A 19,173-nucleotide genomic window follows, 5' to 3' on the forward strand; every position below is an offset into this window, starting at 1 on the left:
CAGAAATAAATTTGGAGCAGATGGTACTAGAGATGTCATTATAAGGATCCAATAGCTTCTGTGTCTTCTAAGAGTACGCAGCATGTAGTTCACAGTTACAGCAAGAAATATTTTGCAGTACTAAATGTAGGAAGGGGAAGAAGTAGATATGTGTAATAGCCTTTTAAAAAACCTCAAGTCTTGCAAAGGTGTATAATATATTTATTGATATATAATGCACAAGTAACCTGTGAATAATGCTCCTCCCATACTGCCATTCCCATTTGGCCTCTTCCCACCCAAGTAAAAACAAAGTCAACTTGCTTGACTGCAGAATTTGGTCGGTGACCATTTACTAGGAATGTTTGTGGCTTTTCCCCACCATCCAAGAAAACCTCAATTTACAAAGAACAGAAATCTCAATCTAGAACAGTTTAATTGTAGCATAAGGATGTGATTAATAAAATGTAAATAGAAATGACAAGCTCAGAGCAGATGTGTACAGTTGTTGAAATACCTGTCCCTTAAAATAGTATTTATTTTCCTAACTATACAGAGCTGACAGTAACAAACTGTATTTAGGTATTTCTAAACCCAGGAAAAATAAACCTGTAATTAGTGAATATCACTTTCTAATTACAGATTTAGATTTTTTCTTAAAACCAAGTATTTTAGTCCTTCCACAAGTACATTCATCCTTTGCTTTATTCTTAGCAACAAGGAAGAGCAATTCTTTACCTTCCTGGCAAAACTGACCCAAAACTGCCTTGTTTCATAAAATGAACATACCAAACAGAAATGGCAACCACAGTGATGTCCCCAACATAAGTATCAGCTTGGATTCCAAAGGCTAACTATGCCTAAACAGTCCTTGCCCCCCACCCCTTTTTTTTTGTTTTCCCTCTGTATAAACCAATACCTTCTTTTAGTGTTTGGATTTAAATTGACAGTTTTAAAGGAAAAGAGGGATTCCATTTCAGAAAACATTTCTACCTTACACTTAACTGGACAGAAATGAAGCCTTGCTATGGAACCAAAAGCAGTTGCAGCTGAAATAAAGCAGAATTTCTGAAAGACTGCCCATGACAGTAAGATAAGGAATTTCAGGAGAAGAAGAAACCTGACTGTCCTTGCTATCTTAAACTAAGGTCTGAAACAAACAACCAAAAGCAGTTGTAATTGCTCATTGTAATCTAAAGAGTTGATTTAAGTTGCATATAAAATGTTTCATTTACTTAAGCATAGGAATCACATTTGAATCAAATAAAACCTTTGCTGTGAGGTATTCTCTGTCACCGAACCAGCAACTTTTGCAAACACCACTGTAATCTTGTGTTGTATGTTAAGCAGATAGTGACAAATTTCATTTTAAGACATAGCTGAGACTAATTATGTAACCAGCTAACATAGAAAGCTGTGGCTAAACAGTCTTGCTGACAGTGATGATAAACTCAGTCTGTGGTTTTGTTCTTTTCCTGCAAATAGAAAGTGAAGTCATTGGTAAAAGAAAGACTCTTTGATTACTAAATTACAAGGAAACTTCTCTGGGGGGGACAAATTTAAGAATTAACATAATAAAGTGAGGAAGGCAGCACTAGACTTTTGTGTAGCTTCTCTTATACCTGGAAAAGTGCTTAGATGCAAGGGAAACACACACACTGAAACTGAGATACAGTAAAGGAGTCCATACATTTTATTATCAGCTTTCAGGCTCCTTAGCATTACAAAAAGAAGTCGAAGTACTTAGGAATAGCAGTATAGTCCTAGAGCAGTTAACTACAGCACATTCTCCACCTTGTTCGCCCAAATGTGTAATCTGTCTCACCAAGGGGATGTGTGAAAGGACCAGGGATGGAGTAGAAAAAGGAGCATGATCAAACTTGTTTCCAAACACATTACACACCTATGTTGCACTGATGTATTCTGATGGCTTGAATGACATGGATTGTAAAGGAAAGAACTTGAGTCAGGTTCCAACCATTCTCAGTGTTAACAGATAAATCTATTTTATGTCTGATACAGGACAACCATTCTCTAGCTCTTCTCCGTCCTGCATCCTCTTGAGACCCACAGCAGGTACATAGGACAGGTATAAGGTAAATGCAGTCTGTATTTTTCCCCAGCTCTGAATACTTAAGAGACTCTATGAACTGGAAGTTACTCCTTGATCCTTTTTAGTTTGTAATGGAAGAGTGAGCTGTTTAATCCTGTTTTGAACTTGCTTTTACTTTCATCATCCAAATATCTTCTACCAGCAAGTCCTGCAACTTTTTGCACACAATATGCAACTACTTTAGTTTTACACAAGCTCTCCTAAACCTCATGCTACAAGACAGTGATTATCCACCATCTCTGGGCCACTCCTGGTGACACAACATTGTGACATTTGTGCCCAAATCATTTGTTAGCCTTGCTATTTACGGGAACAAATGTTGCTTGTAAAAAATTAAGTCAAGCTTCAAATGTGATGTTACACAACATTCGATGACCTTCAGGGAATTTCATAAGACATGCTAAAATCTTGTTTTACAGCAGCATTATGCATGTTCGATGCATTTTATTTACAACTCCAGTCTGTGTTTACCTGTCATAGTCATAACATAATTTACAGGTAGACCATACTATTTTTTTTTTTTTGCTTTGTTTAGGTTATTTCAACCTTCAATTATTCGCATATGCTTGCTTCATTCCATCAAGAAAAGCTATAATCTAAGCCAAGGCAATCAAGACAAAAGGAGTTTTTTGAATGGTGATGAGAAAGTTATTACGTTGAAGTCCTTTCTTAAGTTCCAAGTAAGTTTTTGGAGCATGTCTCTTTCCTATACCACACCTGTAGTAACTTGAGGCTTCTTCCAACCCTAGCCCCTAAAAGCAAACTGGGTCTTTACCCAAGTTTGTAAAGGGGATGGGAGACTTCCTCAATGCCCTCTTACATGTGAGGAGGCTTAAACCCATGCTTTCTTCCATGCAAATATCCTTTCCCTTGACTTTGTTTTTAAATTGAAAGTAGCCTTTGGGGAAAAACTGCAGTAATCTTTGCTTCAGGTTGGCAGGTGCCCCTTTCTTATTCAGGGTGTGGGCTACAGTAACACTCCCAGCCTATGTTGTAGGGGGTTACATGTACTGTCACTGTCATCAGTTATATAGCCGCTGGTGCTGCGGTGCTGCATGGGTCATGATCTACAATCCCAGCCAGGTTTCAGATCGAAGAACTAAGCACTTTCCAAGAACCACATATATAGCTCAAGATGTAACAGGACCTAAATAAACTTCAGAGACTGTCCAAAACTGCACTTCAGTATTTCTTTTCAGCCTTTACATATGCACTTTTATTTTCCTTTCTCTCCCCCCAACTGATAAATTATATATACACACTAAACAGGTCAATTTGAGCTCATAGCTTCTACCTTCAGCAGCACCAAGGCTGCAAGCAGTAGTACACACTGCTACCACCGCCAGATATTTGTCGGCACATTGGGCATGATAAATTTCACTTCAGGTTCTCGAGTTACAGCTTACGCTGTGGGGGAGTTATATAAAGTAAATGATTAGGCTTAACGTATAAGGACTTACATCCTTACTCAAAACTTTTCCTTCATAGTGTTCCAAGTTCAGCTATTTGCACATTTACTTCCTTCTGTATCATGTGAATTATTTGATGTCCAAATTGGCTCTGAAGGAAGCTGAGTTTTCTTCCAAAGACAAGTCAAATAGATAATACTTCAACGATCTCAATTTCAAGAGGAGCCAGGGACTGGACTAACAAGTTCTGCAGGACGCCTTTGCCAGATCTCAGTGTGAGGAAGCCTGCACAACAGCCACCCACAGTGGAGCAGGCTCCACCCCACCAGATCTGTTCCTTGATACATAATCTAGAGGATAAAAAGAAAACATGGTCCTAAAAACTGAAGCATAATGCAGGTAAATGTAGTTCCTGAATGAAATATGCTTGAAGAGTGGGGAAAAAAAAAAAGTTACTCAATAAGAACTTTTTACTCTTGAGGTCTCAGTCAGCAAATAGCTTTCTGCCCATTCTTATATCACAAATACTGATTTTTTACGCTAGTGGAGGCCCTGTCATATTACAACTGGTCCTAACTGAAATGTTTTCTTCCTTAGTTTACCCCTTCACTTCTTCCATTCTGCAATCTAGGCAGACATCCTTAACAAAGACATCTAATAAAGAAGAGATTACAGAACATGCTATGTTACAGCATTTTAATTCCAGGACTATTTAATAAAAAAAAACAAAACACCACCTATTATCTTCAAGTGTATTTGATCACATATTTTCATAGGTAAACTTTTGTACTGCAAATTAAGATACTGCAGCAGAGGGAAAATACTATTTAAAAAAAGTTTCCTGTGAAATCTAAGTTGTACTGCTTATTTATGAACTATTAGAATAAATACAACCATCCTTTAATGCTCAAGTCTGTTACAAGACAGTGCTTGCCAAGAGGTTCAACTACTTTTTAGGTGAACCTTTCATTTTAATTAGTTTGGTAGCCCACAGGGCACAATTAGGTATTGTGATGAAGCTACAATTAATATGGCTTTCCTATGCTGATAACATCATTCAAGTTTCACACAGGCAATCTGACAACTAAGGGGGTTACATCCCAGCAGATATATCAAGTAATGCATCTTTGCACACGTAGATTACTTATCAAATTATTGCCATAGCACAATCCTGTTCCATAACGTATAGGACAATTAGGACATATCTGTGCTGCATTATGAAACAGACAGCTATCCAAACCAAGTAGACAAGTTTTATTTAATAGCAATAAACTTAGAGGTAGCCTCTCTCAAACACACCTAATAATATCTAATTTGGTATCTGAGTATATATGGACTAGGAATGCATTGTACTATTCATGTAAGAAAGAGGACGGAGCTAAATATCAGTAAGTACAAAGATTTTCCTGTACCTTTTCACAGAAGCCGAATTGCAGTGCTGGAATGACAATTTTCTATTGTCATACATTATTCAGTCATCAGCAAAGTTACATCAAAAGGCTTAAAATTCACAGTCAGGATGATAGAGGAAGTTTTTCCAACAGTACTAATTTTGGCTTTAAGTTTAAAGTGAAAGGAGGTAGTGCAGTAAGGTTCAACCCAATTTTACTGATGCCAGGTATATTCGCCAGTGGCCTGTGGGTTGTCTTGTAATGTGATATTTGAAGAGGGTTTGTTTCCATCAGTATGTGTGTGTAAGAAAACATCAGTTGGTCTCCTGGTTTAACATCTTCTCTTTTGTCATACCTGTAAAGAATATAGAAGGCTTATTTACATTCATACAACTGCAGTATTCTCAGTCATATCCCTTTGTATAAATCAATTAGTACTAGGAAAGAAAATACTATTTTTGAAGAGTTTAGGGAACCAGTTGTTCCAGGCAAGTCCTTCTGCTTTTACTATGATCTAAATCAGGACTCCTAGAAAACTTCTCATCTAGTCATCTGAGTTCTGTGGAAAAAGCTGCAGAACCTAAGACTGCAGAAAACTGGAGTTATTTTTAAGTTTTGTTCTACAAGAACTCAGGTTTGAACGAGATTTTTTTTTTTTTAATTTCAAAAGAGTTATTAAACACTTCAGCAGAAGCCTTTCTCTTCCAGAATAGAAACATTAAGGTAGGAGCCTCAGAAAAGAGCAGATAAAAAGCTTCCCCGAACAATGCAGGAAAGAACAGCCTGGCAATTATAGTGTTAATCCAGCATTGTTATTTGTTCAATTTCCTGATCTACTAAGTTTAGGCAGGTCACTTTGGGTCAGCTTTTATAAAGCTGTTTGAGTACCTTAACATAGATGTTATTAAACATATACACAAACGTATATAAAATTCATATATAATACATATATAAAAGGTAACTAGTGAGTTTCCAAATTAGCATGTCCACTGAGTTATGTATTGAAATAGTTTATGTTCAGTCTAGCTGCAGAGAGACTTCAAGTGATGAGAAACCAAGTGACTTAAGCATTTGGCAGGGATGTGAAAAATGTAGGTGTAAGTTCAGTCACTCTGATCTAAGCCCAGAACTGAAGTTTCTTTCTCACAGAGATGCATGAACATGATTTTCTAGATTTTCAGTTTACTGTCCCATGAAGACACTGCATTATTCCACAAGTTATTTATTCTTTCACTGAAGACAGGAGAGGCACGTGGAATGTATAGCCCAACGGTAAGGATGCTCATATTGGACACAGCAGTCCTAATAGAGTCCTGAATCCAACAACTTCAGAAGGGGAAAGAATAAGCTAAGTCCAACCCACGACACTCCATAGACCATAGTTTCCTGTATTTCTCAAAGATCAAGACCTGTGTTCAAATCTTTGCTCTATATTCCAGAAATATATTCTATTCTAATGATGGGAAACAGTACAGATGATAAGTTGCAGGTTACTTACCTTTAGTTTATGACATGATAGTCTCAGGTATCTAATTAATTATACAGAGTGTTAATAGTCTTTAAGCCAAGTGAAGAGTGGTGTAGTTCTTTACCCCTTCTGTTGCCCTTTTCTGCAAACTACTCTCCACCAGCTTTTGTAGCTCCTATTCTTAGGCACCTGTCTCCTCCCACACATTTCACAAGTAGCTTATTCAAATCTGTGGCTTTTGTTACAGAAGTGGACACCGGTACTGAAGTGGTGCAATCCCAACCCTAACCACTCTTAGATGCACCTAAGAGTAAATCCTGGTTGCATCTTCTGCCATGTGTAACTTTTTTTTTTTGACTTGGCTTCCCACCTGCCTGAATTCTCTACGAAAAACTGGAACAATAACTTCACTTTGTAATTTTACAGCATTCCCTGAGATAGCAAAGTCACTAACATTTAAGGTATTTAAAACAGGCACTCTACAGTGAACCGGAAGATTTGCGTGGATTATTAACTAAAGGCAGAACTAGACCTTGCACACTGAGTAAGTGCTTTCTTCTAGAAATCTTACAAACTAATTTCATCTGCTATTTCCAAGAAGATCATGATGCCAGTTAGGATGGTACATGTACTCAAGCTGGCAGAAAGAATGATATACTTCATAACAGCTTAACCAACTACTAATTTTGCATTTTTTTCCATCAGCAAATAAGAAGCCTTTCATCTGGCTTCAAGCATTTCTGAATTTTATTATTTTTAAAATAATTTAAGCTTACATCGCATATTTATTCCTGGTTCAAAGAGACTGCACTAATTGAAGACAAGATTTTAACACCTGTTCTGTGTAAGAATCTGCACCAAGCTTCTTTCAATAACTCTTTGAAGGAAAATAATGGATCCCTTGAATTTTTCTTGAGGCATATAGATCTAATCTAACCACACCACTGAAAGCTTTTAACTTTTAAGACACTTCTATTTGTGGATTCTATTTATCCTGATGAATCATCAGTCTTCATAGCTACTCCATCCATAAATCTGTCTATGAAGATGGTAGGTTAGTTTTCACCCATCTGAAAGACTGTCACATCCTTAGATAAAGAGAAAATGGACAGCTGGTACCAGTAACCCCTGCACTATTGTGCTGTCACACAACGTGGTAGTCTCATGTATGACACTCTGTTGAAGGTTTTGCCTGACCTTTTTTTAGTGAATCTTTATGATGAATCAGCCTCCCTTTTTTATGATGGGGAAAGATAGAACTGATAGAGACAAAGTACCCTATAGCTGCAAAACTATGAACCATCCATCAGTGACAGGGATATTATTCATTCACTTTCCAATCCCACTGCACTACAGCCTTGCAAGCAAAAAGTGAAGAAAAAAGACAAAAACAACAAGAAATCCAAACAAACCCTCACCACCTGAAAAAGCCCATTGAAATTAAGCATTGCTTTAAGAGCAAAGTTGCATTTATAGACACATTCAGAATAGTGTAAGTATATATTTAAATGCATTCAAAACCAGAATGTAACATTTTAATGATCATACACGCTCTATCCTTTGTACTCTAATAATTTAATGTCTCCCCTTGACTGTTCATGTATTAAGACCTTCTCTACATGCAAAAAAAGAAATAAACATTAGATAGGTAAATATGACAAATTCAGCTTTTAACTGTCAGTACCATCACAACATTACAAGAAAGCACAGAAATAAAATAAGGCATAGCAAGTTAGATGATTTCTAGTTGTCCCAGAAGTATAGTTTTCCTTCTTTCTCTTTACTCCAAAATACTTTTTATCTCAAAACATGCCAATACATTGTTTCTTCATTTTATCCTGAACACCTTAACTGGGAAGAAAACTCCATGTTCAGAGTACATCTTAACCAAAAAAAAAAAAATCTGTTTGTACTGCTTTTGTTTTGTGCAACTATAAAGTGAGTCTTCTCATTAAGATTACATTTTAAATTAGAAACCCTGACTTCAGCTGACAAGGTAGGCTGAGATGCCTAAAAAAGATATACCAAAAAAGATGTCTTTTTTGGTATACATCCTGAAAAGCAAACAACACCATCCCACAAACGTCCCCTACTATTTGTTTAAATATTCTTAGTATGGCTTGTACATCACTGCTGCTCATGGTAACAAAGCAATCAACGGCTCTCCCTCAGAGCTAATTAATGTGACCAATAGTCCACATGACAGCAACTTCAATACCATCTCTTTGAAGGATGTTCCACATAAAAATAGTTTGAATATTGAATACATTGATAGACATTGATAGACATTAATACATTGATAGACATATTAATACATTGATAGACCTCACATTGCAACACGTCACTTAAAAACAAATAAAATGAGATCTCCCTACAATTATATATACTGTTCTACCAAGAAATATGTTGTTCTACTTCTGTTTTTCATGAAGTCTAGTGAAATACCAAACATAGCTGTATTAAAAGATACTGGGGGTATAGTAAGGTACTTTTTTTTACAGTGTTCTGATATCTTTAAAGATTCTATGTTATTCAGGCAAAAAATAACCAATACAATTCAAAAACATTACAGTGATCAACTCCTGAAGTGGCAGCACTGTATATATCCAAATTCTCTAAAGATCTCTAAAGATTCACATTGTTCTTGACCTGGCTGAATAAAAAAAAACTGTACCAAAAAACTAATCCGTGATGCTTGCCCCGTGCATATTAAAAAAAAATAAAAAGAAAAAAAAACAGATGCTTATCTTCAGTTCAAGATACCGTGTTCATAACATACCTCCAATCTGAATTGATTTCTAGAAACCGAGAGACTCCCGTTTGTGCTGCAGCCACATCAATATGAACGGAGACTTCTACATAAAGAGAAAAACATTTTAAAATTACTGTAAGAACACAGATTATTAAATAGACAGAATAGTAACAGAAAAGATGCACAAAAACAGTACAAAGAAACAGTGTCCAATACATATAAAGATACACTATCACTAAAGTTACATTTGAAACTAGGTGAACATACCTCAAAACAGCTTTACATACCTGCTGTTGAAGGTACCAACTCATGCAGCTTCTGAATTGCTACTCCTCCAGGATAATTGAAATGTGAAACATATAATGATGTTCCTGAATAGGCAGCATTAACTACAAGATGCATTATAACAAAAAAAGATCCAAGTTTGTACAGCCAGGACTTCCGATAGTTATTCAGGCTGTTGCGAGGGGAAAAAAAAATTAGACTGTTACTTTTGTTTCATAATGATTATTGCGATAAAAATTCTATGAAAACTCCACTGCTAGGTAATAAAGATCAGTACAAACTTTATTACAATCATGTCTAAGGAATGCATTTATTATTAATTGCTATAAGACTAGCTTCTAGTGACAAATACTTAAATTTGAATATTCTCATTAATAAAGTTATTGAAAGCTTATCAGTAAAACTAAGTATTACTGTGTCTTTTAACTTTTATCTATAAATGTATTCTCCAAAGAAATTAAGAGTTCAACTTAAATTTGTTTACTCAGTATACCCAAGTTTAACTGTTTAATACAAACTCCATGTTTCATAAGCTCCACTTGTATATTAAACTATCTTCTGAGGAAAGTTATGTTAACACCACACAAATACCCTGGAATGTCTTTTTCTCTGGTGGATAAAATAAACTGAATTGCAAGAGCAAGACAGAAAAAAATCAGAACTCTGCTCTTGACTCTGCCACAGACTTGCCAAATTATCCTTCCAAATCCTATCACTTTTCTTTCTTCATTTCCCTCACTGGTAGCATGGGTACAATGATGCAGACCTCTTTTCTAGAGCATCTCTAGATCTTAAGATAACCCAGACTCCAAGATAGAAAGAAGTGCATAAAAAACTACTATTTTTATATAACGGTTTTACTTCTTTTTACATTTTCGGAAAGAAAAAAAATTTCAAACTTACATTCGTGAGCATACTTTAGCAGCCACTATGTTGAAGACAGGGAAAGTATACATGATAAAACGCAACTCTTTGTGTGGGAGAAATGAATACAAGAAAATAAAGCCCAGTGCTGGCAAAAGTAATATCCGTGTTCTCTTTTCTGCTGCACCTAAAGGTACAAATATAATGCTGCATCCCAAAGCACGAGGCAGGGCTGAATAGAAATACCACAAGAAGGGGGAGGTCTTCACGGTGAAAAAGGGTTAAGGGTGCTTTCAATAACAAAGTACCTATTCTTTACAGTAGCATATATAAATTTTGCAAAATATGCAGTAGATTTTTTTTTTTTTGTGTCTTACAAATACCTTTTTTTGTGCAACACAAATCACTTGGGATATGGTTTACTCCCTTACTCTTTAAGGAATAAAAGCAGTTCCCTAGCTACTTGCCTAACGTCCAGTGGAGGTACATCAAACAGCAGTAATGATAAGAAACAGAAAAATTATGGGGAAGAAACCTGGATTTATACTGGTAGAACACAAAGAAGCAAAAAGAAAAAGTAAATAGAATAAAGTTTAAATTTAAGGAAAGGTCTAAGAAATGGACATTGCCTCATACACTTCAAATAAATTCAACTTTTCATTAAGTATTTCGTCAACACCAAAATTCCGTCTTAGAAATAGGCTTTTACTTTAGCTGACAGTGTTAAAGATCTTTTTCCCCTCAATGTTTCAAAGGATACTCCCCAGTTGGAACTTTTGTTTAAAACTGTATTATACCAGAGCACTTTCCCTTCAGGCCACACAAGTTGTCTCCAGAATAGAGAATCCACAGCCACCGTTAGCCCTGAAAGAATTACATAAAAATCTAGGTGAATTTAAAAAACAGAAAAACAAACAAACAAGCATGTTTACTGACAAGAGCAACACAAACTGGAACATGCACTGTAAGCCTCACGCAAAGCCACAGAGTAGTTTGAATCTGTCTGTCTTGCAATGAAAACGCAGGAGAGGGAGGCACTTCTTAATGGAAGTCTTAATAGAAGCATGTCAGATAGGAATCTGATTTGAGTTTTTCCCCACTCCAACCCCAGGAGTGAAATACAATGGTTTAATTAAAGTTTGTTTTAAAAAGAATGTTAGAGCATTAAGTATAATGAACAGTAAGAAATGTGTTTTAACTTAAAACAATACTAAGTGGATTTTTATTGTAAAGCTGATAAGTTAAGAAGTCTTAGTATTTATTAGGTGGGAGAGAAAAATGATCGTAAGGGATTGAAGGCAAGCAAACAGAAAAAGCAGCAAATCTATCAGGCCCATCTTCTCCACTCAGCTCTGTGAGAACTGCTCTGGTATTTGCAAACTTTGCCAAGGTGTGATTGGGAGTACCAGTGAAATTCCTATTGGGCTTCTTACACCATGAGGTGCCTCCTAATGCACATGTAATGATAATTCATTGTTTCTACTGTCCACACTGTGGAAAGCACAGCATGCTACCAGAGTTCATCATCAGCCATCTGATGACAGCATTTTTTTTTTATTAGGTAGGCTGGCAGAAAAGCTTACTTATGTGCACAAGCTTTCTGGGGATGTGTAGAAACACAATTTCTCAAACTATCGTGGATAATCACCTAAGCTGTTCAAGTCAATGTAATAAAGAAACAGGGAAACCAAGGAGAATTTTCTTAAACCTCAAGCATCCACAAAGCTCAACTGTGACTCTCCCCACAACCCTCTAGCTCAGTATCCCTGTCTGTTACACTTCTATTTTGTCCAGGTTTCAGCTTGTCATCACAGCAATAGATATTACAGCTGATTGTTCACCTGGAACTACAGACAGTAATTATACTAAACTAAACACACACATCCAAGCCTTTTCCAGGCCAGGGCTTTAGATACTGTAAGCATCTAAAGACAGAGGTCATAGCGTCTTCCTCTACTGCTCTATGCACACTTACTTCCTCACTCACAAACATTCTAAGAAATAAATATGCTTGTGGCGTTACTAGCAAACAGAATCACACAAAAAAAGCCACTAGGGGAAGGTCACCAGAGAAGACAGGAAAATCTCCATGCTTCTCCTAAATTTAGTATGTGCCTTTTTTTTCCCTTAAGCAAGTACTTACCCAAACAAAAAATTCCAGCAGGAACAGCATGGGAAAGCACCTTTAAAATTGAGACTCTTTTAGTTAATAACGTCACCAGAAGCATGAGGCCTAAGAATATGGCAAGCTCTGATCTGAAGATTATAATTGCCAAAGCTGAAAACCAAACAAATGGCCTCTGCTTTTGCTGTATCCAATATGTCAATGCCAACAGCACTGTAAAAATAAAAGAAAATTGTCAGAATTATTTGTTTTCTACAAGGTTATGCTTTTATTAACACAGGCACCTTGTTACTCAAACTCCCCACCCGTTGCCACCCCGGTCTTCCCATGATTTCTGGTCCAGACATTCTCCCCCATCAGAGAAATGTGAATTAGAAAAACAAGCAACATATTATAGCTGATGCTTAAGTAATTAGGAAAAGCATAACCAGTGAAGGAACATGTGACAACTCCTTCTAAATAGTACATTTAATAGCTTTTGATCCCCACCTCCTTCAAATTTAAGGGAGTACTAAAAGCCTTTCAAACTAAGACTCAATTATTATGGCTCAATATCTGCTGAAGAGTTACGTTTCTCTCTCCAGGGAAGTGGTCATGGCACCGAGCCTGCTGGAGTTCAAGAAACATTTGGACAATGCTCTCAGACACATGGTCTGATTTTTTGGGTGGTCCTTCGGGGGATCCAGGAATTGGATTCTATGATCCTTGTGGGTCCCCCTTCCAACTCGGCTATTCTATGATTCTTTTCTTGGAAGAGCATATCCTCTATTAATGAGAACTGAAACCCATTTCAAATACGAAAGAGAGACTACAGACGATCACTGAGTGAGAAGAAACTAAGTTCATTTGCATAGTCAGCTGGAGATGCACCCTATTTCCACAGATGAAGTTACCTCTAAGTTTTTGCAGTTCAAATCACATGTTAACACTGACTACACTGTAAAGCAGTCATGAACCCTAAGCCAAATACAAGAGAATATTACTAGTTGATTACTTGTGAAATACTAACAGTATAAACACATAAATGAACTTGTATTTTCTAATATCTACAAAAATGATCGGGAAAGTTTGCCACAATGTTTATTTGACAATTCAATCATTCTTTGTACTGTTTTCAGTTCTGCTCTACACAGGTTCTTATACCAACCTCAGGACTTTATTAGCTGAACAATTTCCACTGAAGCATTAAGTGACAAAGCTAATATCTGTCATATGTGGTTAGTTTTTCCTCTCGTCATCTCTGGGGAAAAACCTGTATGTGTAAGGGTAGAGTTTTGATCTTGATTTTTTTTTTTGGCTCTTTAAGTGTACAAACTGCTACATATAACTCCAGAATAGGAAGGTGGAGAGTTTGCTGTGTGAGTCTGTTACAGAGTTTCATGAGAAAGTTGTTTCCTGTGTAGATTAAGTTCACAGATTATGTTTTTTTGGTAGTTTGTTTTGAATAGCAGGTGTACCTACTGCCTTTTTCAATGCCTCTGTTTCATGCAGAGATGTGTACTCAAAACTGACACACTCCATGTATACCCAAATTCAATACAACCAGATTCGAGTCATTGTAAGCATGTACAGTAAAAAAGAAAAAAGCCACAACTGCTTAAGTTTTCTCACCTCATTATCACACCATTTAACCAAGTGTATATATATAAATATGGTCTAACCATACTTTTTTCTATATTTTGACTATCCAGACATTTGAGATTTATTTATATTTTAAATTAAAAAAAATCTTTCTATGCAAATACTTACCAAAAGGAAGTGCAAACACATTAGGAAGGGTTCGTGTACAGTAAAACATCAAATGAAACTGAGTAACAGTTATGAGACAGAAGACTGTTGATGTAGTTGCTCCAAACTGCTTTCTAACTTCTTTTTGCAACTTCCATAACGTGTAAATCACACTGAGCCCCAAGCTTCCTCGGACTATTAGAAGAATAAAAGTGGAAAAATATGAGTAATATCAGATTGATCCCTGATGGACAATCATGTAACTAATGGGAAGAATTAAGAATAATACGAAAGATCTTACAATATAAGCCACTCTAAAGAAGAGAAAAATAAACACAATAATTACCCACATTAATTTATTTAGTTTAACCCACCTTTAACTTGCTTGATACTTTTCCACGGAGGTCAACACTTCTATGCCCAAGTTAAACAATATTTTCTGAAGTATTTATGCAAGTATACATGAGAATCTATTCTCTGAAGACATTTGCTTCTTCTACACTGTTAGACATCTGTTAGCAAAAACTTTCTCTGTGCTATTAATTAGTCCAAAAAATAGACGTGGAATCGGTGTGCTGGCTCTAAGTAACTACAGTTTGCAAAATCCCTCATTACAGAAAAGAGTTTTAACCACTGATCCAAACACTGACTGTTACAATGTTAAACATTAAAACAAGTTTGAATATATGTACGTTTACCACTGGACTGAAGTTCTCATACCTATCAGCTGTGAGTAAAACTTGGACATTTTTAACACAGAAAGTACGTATATAGCAGGGCTGGAAAGAGCAGCGATAAAAATTGGTCCAAGAAACGTTCTTGGGACAACTCCAGGAAATTCATGATGGTCATACTGCAAAAGGGAAAACATAAGTAAGACAGACAAACCAGAAAGAAAGGAAAACCAGGATAAATCATATTTGTGTTGCATTTATCCTACTCATACTCTTTAACAGCATCCACAAGAGAACACCTTTTCAACTCACCTTATCCAAGTCCATCTGGTGGTACACGACATCATGGATGGCCTGTAGGTTAAAGCTTTCCTCCACTTTTGTAAATGGACAGACAGTTAAATGAACAAAGGCCACAACAATCATCAGCAGCAGTAGAGGGAATGACCGCCCACTCGAGCTCCTCTTCTGAGCCATCCTGGGATTAAAACTTGCATATATTCTATTATCATTGAAGATTAAAAAAAAACATACATTAATAAACCATTATGAAGCATACAAACAAACAAGATCAATAAGCTTGGTTCATACAGGAAGAAAAAGTACTACAGTACTGTACAAGTCTAAACAAAGAATCATTTGAATCATGTATCACAATTTCTGTATGCATTCAATGAATAAAATAAATAGTCGAAAAAATATTCAGGCTGCGTTTCAGGATTCGTGCCATCTTCTGCAAGTGCAAAGACTTTTAATTTTCAATCTACAAGACATCAGAGAACACAGACCCTACTTAAGGAGATATTTCCCTTTGTGCCCCCATACTGCCACCACTGCCAAGAGCACCATCTCAATTATGTCTGTGTTTTGTGGGAGAGACAGCTTTGTAATTTACCCTCACTTTAATCTCACACTGGAATTACACACGATCTTTAGAACATACTATCTCTCTTGTCTCGGACTCTGAAGTTTGTGGGAGAAGAAGCTTGAGGATGATTAATTGTTCTGAACAGAGCACTTTGAACTTCTGAGTTTGCTAGCTTGCCAGTGGCTAGATCTGGAATTGGCAAGAAAAGAATGAATCCCCCTTGGCACCCACACCACACACCATGACTGTGTCAGCATTGTCCGAACCCAGTCCTTCACACTCCTACTTGGAAATAAAGGCCATCTGTCCCCTGTGCTTTGTTTCATGACACTATGGTGATCCATACTTACGGTATTATCTTTGGTGTATTTTAGGCAACGTCAAGGGCACATAAAGCACAGGTATTTTAATGATTATGCAGCTCATCTTTACTTAGTTTCAGTTTATAAAACAGTAAAAAGTTCTGTTGCATGTCCATTTCAAACAAAAAAAACAGCAGTCTACTTCCTATTAATTTAAGCTTCCCACTTTTCCGAGTTTACCGCTTAATAAGAGACAAGATTTTGTTTGTTACTTGTTTCTCTAGGAACAGAACAAGAATAAACTTTTAACATAACACCTTTAAGGTACAACTGGGATTTTGGTTAGAGTTGTTTTCTTCTGTATTTTGGTAGCCCAAACAGATGTAAGATAGCTGGCAGATTTATTAGGATCACTTAGCAACTGCTTCCTAGAGTTACCTTTTCCTCAACTGATACATCCTGCTCATTAGTAAAAATAATGAGATAAAGCAACTTAGATGTTTCTTCTTCTGTCCCCAGCTAACACCAGTTAATCCAGAAACTTGTGTAATCCCTGTAAATTGTATATATCTACATATTATACTATATATATGCACGGAGACATATATTCCTACATGTATCATGTAGTAATTTCCTATTTCTTGTAACTCTTACTGCTAGGAAGCTCTAATCCCAGGCTCAAAGGCAGAGTTCTGTGGTAGGTCTGTATCATTTTTGGATTGATTTGTGATGTTAGGAGCCTAAATAAACACAACATCCCAGGAAGTAGAAAGTCTTTTTAACCTGTGCCTAGTATTTTAAAACAAAAAACAACAGGAAAAAAAAAATAGGGATGGATAAAATTGAGTTTTGCTAAGACAGAATACTTTTTCCAATGCTTCTTTTACTGCTGCTGTGGACTACCACCAGCAGCACTTAGAGAAGTGCTTCGTAGAAATTAAGCCTCTGTACAGTGAATCTTGTACACGTTCTTGCCTCTGGAAAGCTCTCTTGTTGAATTCTTCCATTAATTACAGAGACATCTCACATTTCTGGCCCAATCCACCCAAGAGAAAAATGGACATTTAAGGATAAGCCTAAATCAGGCCATACAGCAACACAGGCATTTCAACAACTTGCCTTTCATGTGAATCAGATATAGCAGCTGGGTTTTCCTCAATGACAATGAGTCAGTTTCCTCAATTACAAAGTTGGGTTTTCCTCAGTGAGGATTCTCAGCTTAACATTTCAGATATCTTGGGTCCTTTTACAAGGATTTTGGGGGCCCTAAGTGTCAAGCAGCTTTGTCTTTTCATTCTTAATTATATCATCTGCTTAAAAAAAAATACCAGTATAGACTGCTACTGCTATCTTTAACTGATCACCACATAATCAACCCCTTATTTCTAAATGGCAGTGAAGCTGCATATCCCATACACAGTTTATTACAATGTCCCCCCCGGATCTTTTCCTAGCATATCCCTGAAGGAAGCAAGCTTGCCAACATACTCAGAGATTTTCAAGATAATTGTATGCATTATATATACTGAAATTCCCTGAAGGGAAACACACTAGAAGATAAAAAAAAAAAAAAAAGCAAGGAAACAACACCTAGGTTTCTGAGATAAAGTCTAACAAATTTAGTGATCTTGTCAAGTCTCAAGATAACCGGCTGTCAAAAATTGATGTTGACAAAGCTTAAAATTGAAGTGGAATTTATCAGACAAATAGATGCTGAATTTGATGTTTAGAATAAATTTGCTACATAAACACAAAATGCAGGCAGCTTACAACTTTTATTTTTAAAATGCCAAAAAAAAACCAAAAAAACTGGATTTCACCTAATAAAAGCTTTAAATAATGAAGGTTAGAGAAATATAGTAAGCAAATACAAATATTTCCACATCATTAACATTCTGACAACTTTTGAAGAATCTTAATCAAAGTTCCACAGCACAGCAGTACTTATACCCTCCTCCCCCATGCATCTGAAAGGTCTGCCTCAAGATTGAATCTTGAAAGGCAGAGATTTTCCACACAGGGAATTCACTCCTTCCTGAAGTTAAGTTGGGTGTAAATATTTTCTTCCCCTCATAAAAAAGCCTAAAACTTTTTTCCCCAAACAGACTTTTAAAATACTTTTTTCTGTGGAAGTGTCATTAGTTCCAAGAATAGACTTTTTAATCTTCTCATGAAAAATTTATTATATTTGGCTCACTTATGTTCTTCGGACACTCTTTGGGATAATTATGTTAAGAGCTTGGCAGCCAATCTGAAAGCTGAATCCATCTGCAGAGACTGCATTTCACTTCCTCACATGCTCTCTCTGGAAGCATCCAAGCGGAACCACTAAGAGCATCCCAGCACGAGATCCTTCCCTTTTGGCTTGATCTAGCTTGTGTAAAATCTACTGTATTATCTTCCATTTTCATGTTATTGCTATGCTTTAATAGCTGTTCTGACTGTGCTTTAAAGCTGACCTCAAGAAGAGGTCAGCTTTAAGCCTTGTAGTTGCTGGGATTGCTTTTTCTTCTTTTTTAAGAAGAAAGATGACAGTTGCTATTTTATGTTTTCTCATGAGTCTAGGGACTTGGTAAAAGGAAAATAAAACAACGGAAAAGAGAAATTTAAGTGAAGAAATGAAGACTGTGATAGTACCAACTACGAAGGCACTACACAGTTATGTAGAAAATGTAACTCTTGGGACAGAGGAATTGACACACAGAATGCTCCCGATTCCAAAAACAACCCACAAAAAACAACCCACCCCACCCGAACCGGGCCGAGCAGCCACCCACCGTTAGGTGACCACCAAACCGCTGCACAAAGCACGCGACCCCCCTCTAGCGGCCGCGAGGGACAACGGCCACCTACCTCTGCCGGCCGTGTCAGCCGGGCAGGAGCGGCGCGCTGAGCCGAGCCACCTGCGGCCGCCCGGGTCCCGCCGGGCCCTCCGGGTCTTTTCCCCCTCCTTGAAACGTTAGTGACCGAGGTGCAGAAACGTCGCGGCTGCTGAGCTGTAAACCTACGAAACGCCAAGTTACGGACGCTGCGCGTCACATATAAACTACGACAGCCTTAATTAGTAGCTTACACCTGCTTTCTGTCCCGGAGGCCCTCTGCCTTGCTAAGCGGTCGTTAGCAGCCACACGGGGGACAACTGCAGGTTGATGCGCCTCATGTGTTAATCACGCAGGCGAGAGACCGCATCCCCTGCGCCCCCAGGCCTCTCCGAG

The 19,173-nt window shown here is 37.1% G+C and overlaps 1 protein-coding gene and 1 long non-coding RNA gene across 3 annotated transcripts; one reads left to right on the forward strand and one right to left on the reverse strand.

Moving 5' to 3' along the window:
• Positions 1-2,978: 2,978 nt before the first annotated feature.
• On the reverse strand, positions 2,979-18,830 carry ALG12 (ALG12 alpha-1,6-mannosyltransferase). Of its 2 annotated transcripts, XR_004753013.1 has the most exons (11): positions 18,812-18,830; positions 15,101-15,290; positions 14,835-14,967; positions 14,136-14,309; positions 12,405-12,599; positions 11,022-11,125; positions 10,301-10,524; positions 9,400-9,569; positions 9,140-9,215; positions 4,914-5,247; positions 2,981-3,851 (listed from the first exon to the last, which is right to left on the reverse strand). XR_004753013.1 is itself a non-coding variant. In XM_035333756.1 (10 exons), the coding sequence occupies exons 2-10, from the start codon at positions 15,263-15,265 to the stop codon at positions 5,016-5,018; spliced, it is 1,473 nt and encodes a 490-aa protein (XP_035189647.1). In that variant the 5' UTR covers positions 15,266-15,290; positions 18,812-18,830; the 3' UTR covers positions 2,979-5,015. The 2 variants fall into 2 exon arrangements, 1 of the variants encoding a protein (XP_035189647.1); XM_035333756.1 differs by having other exon boundaries at positions 2,979-5,247.
• On the forward strand, positions 16,970-17,276 carry LOC118171045. The gene is made up of 2 exons (XR_004753020.1): positions 16,970-17,106; positions 17,149-17,276. It is a non-coding gene; the product is annotated as an uncharacterized LOC118171045 (long non-coding RNA).
• Positions 18,831-19,173: the final 343 nt, after the last annotated feature.

This window comes from Oxyura jamaicensis, chromosome 1 (assembly GCF_011077185.1).
Source record: "Oxyura jamaicensis isolate SHBP4307 breed ruddy duck chromosome 1, BPBGC_Ojam_1.0, whole genome shotgun sequence".
NCBI classification, from domain to species: domain Eukaryota; kingdom Metazoa; phylum Chordata; class Aves; order Anseriformes; family Anatidae; genus Oxyura; species Oxyura jamaicensis.

Coding starts and splice junctions, on each gene's coding strand:
- ALG12 (XM_035333756.1), bottom strand. CDS start 15,265: ATGGCTCAGAAGAGGAGCTCGAGTGGGCGGTCATTCCCTCTACTGCTG. Junction 10,525..11,021: donor ACAAAAGTTCCAACTGGGGA/GTATCCTTTGAA, acceptor TTCACCGTGAAG/ACCTCCCCCTTCTTGTGGTA. Junction 9,216..9,399: donor GTTGGTACCTTCAACAGCAG/GTATGTAAAGCT, acceptor CTCTTTATGTAG/AAGTCTCCGTTCATATTGAT.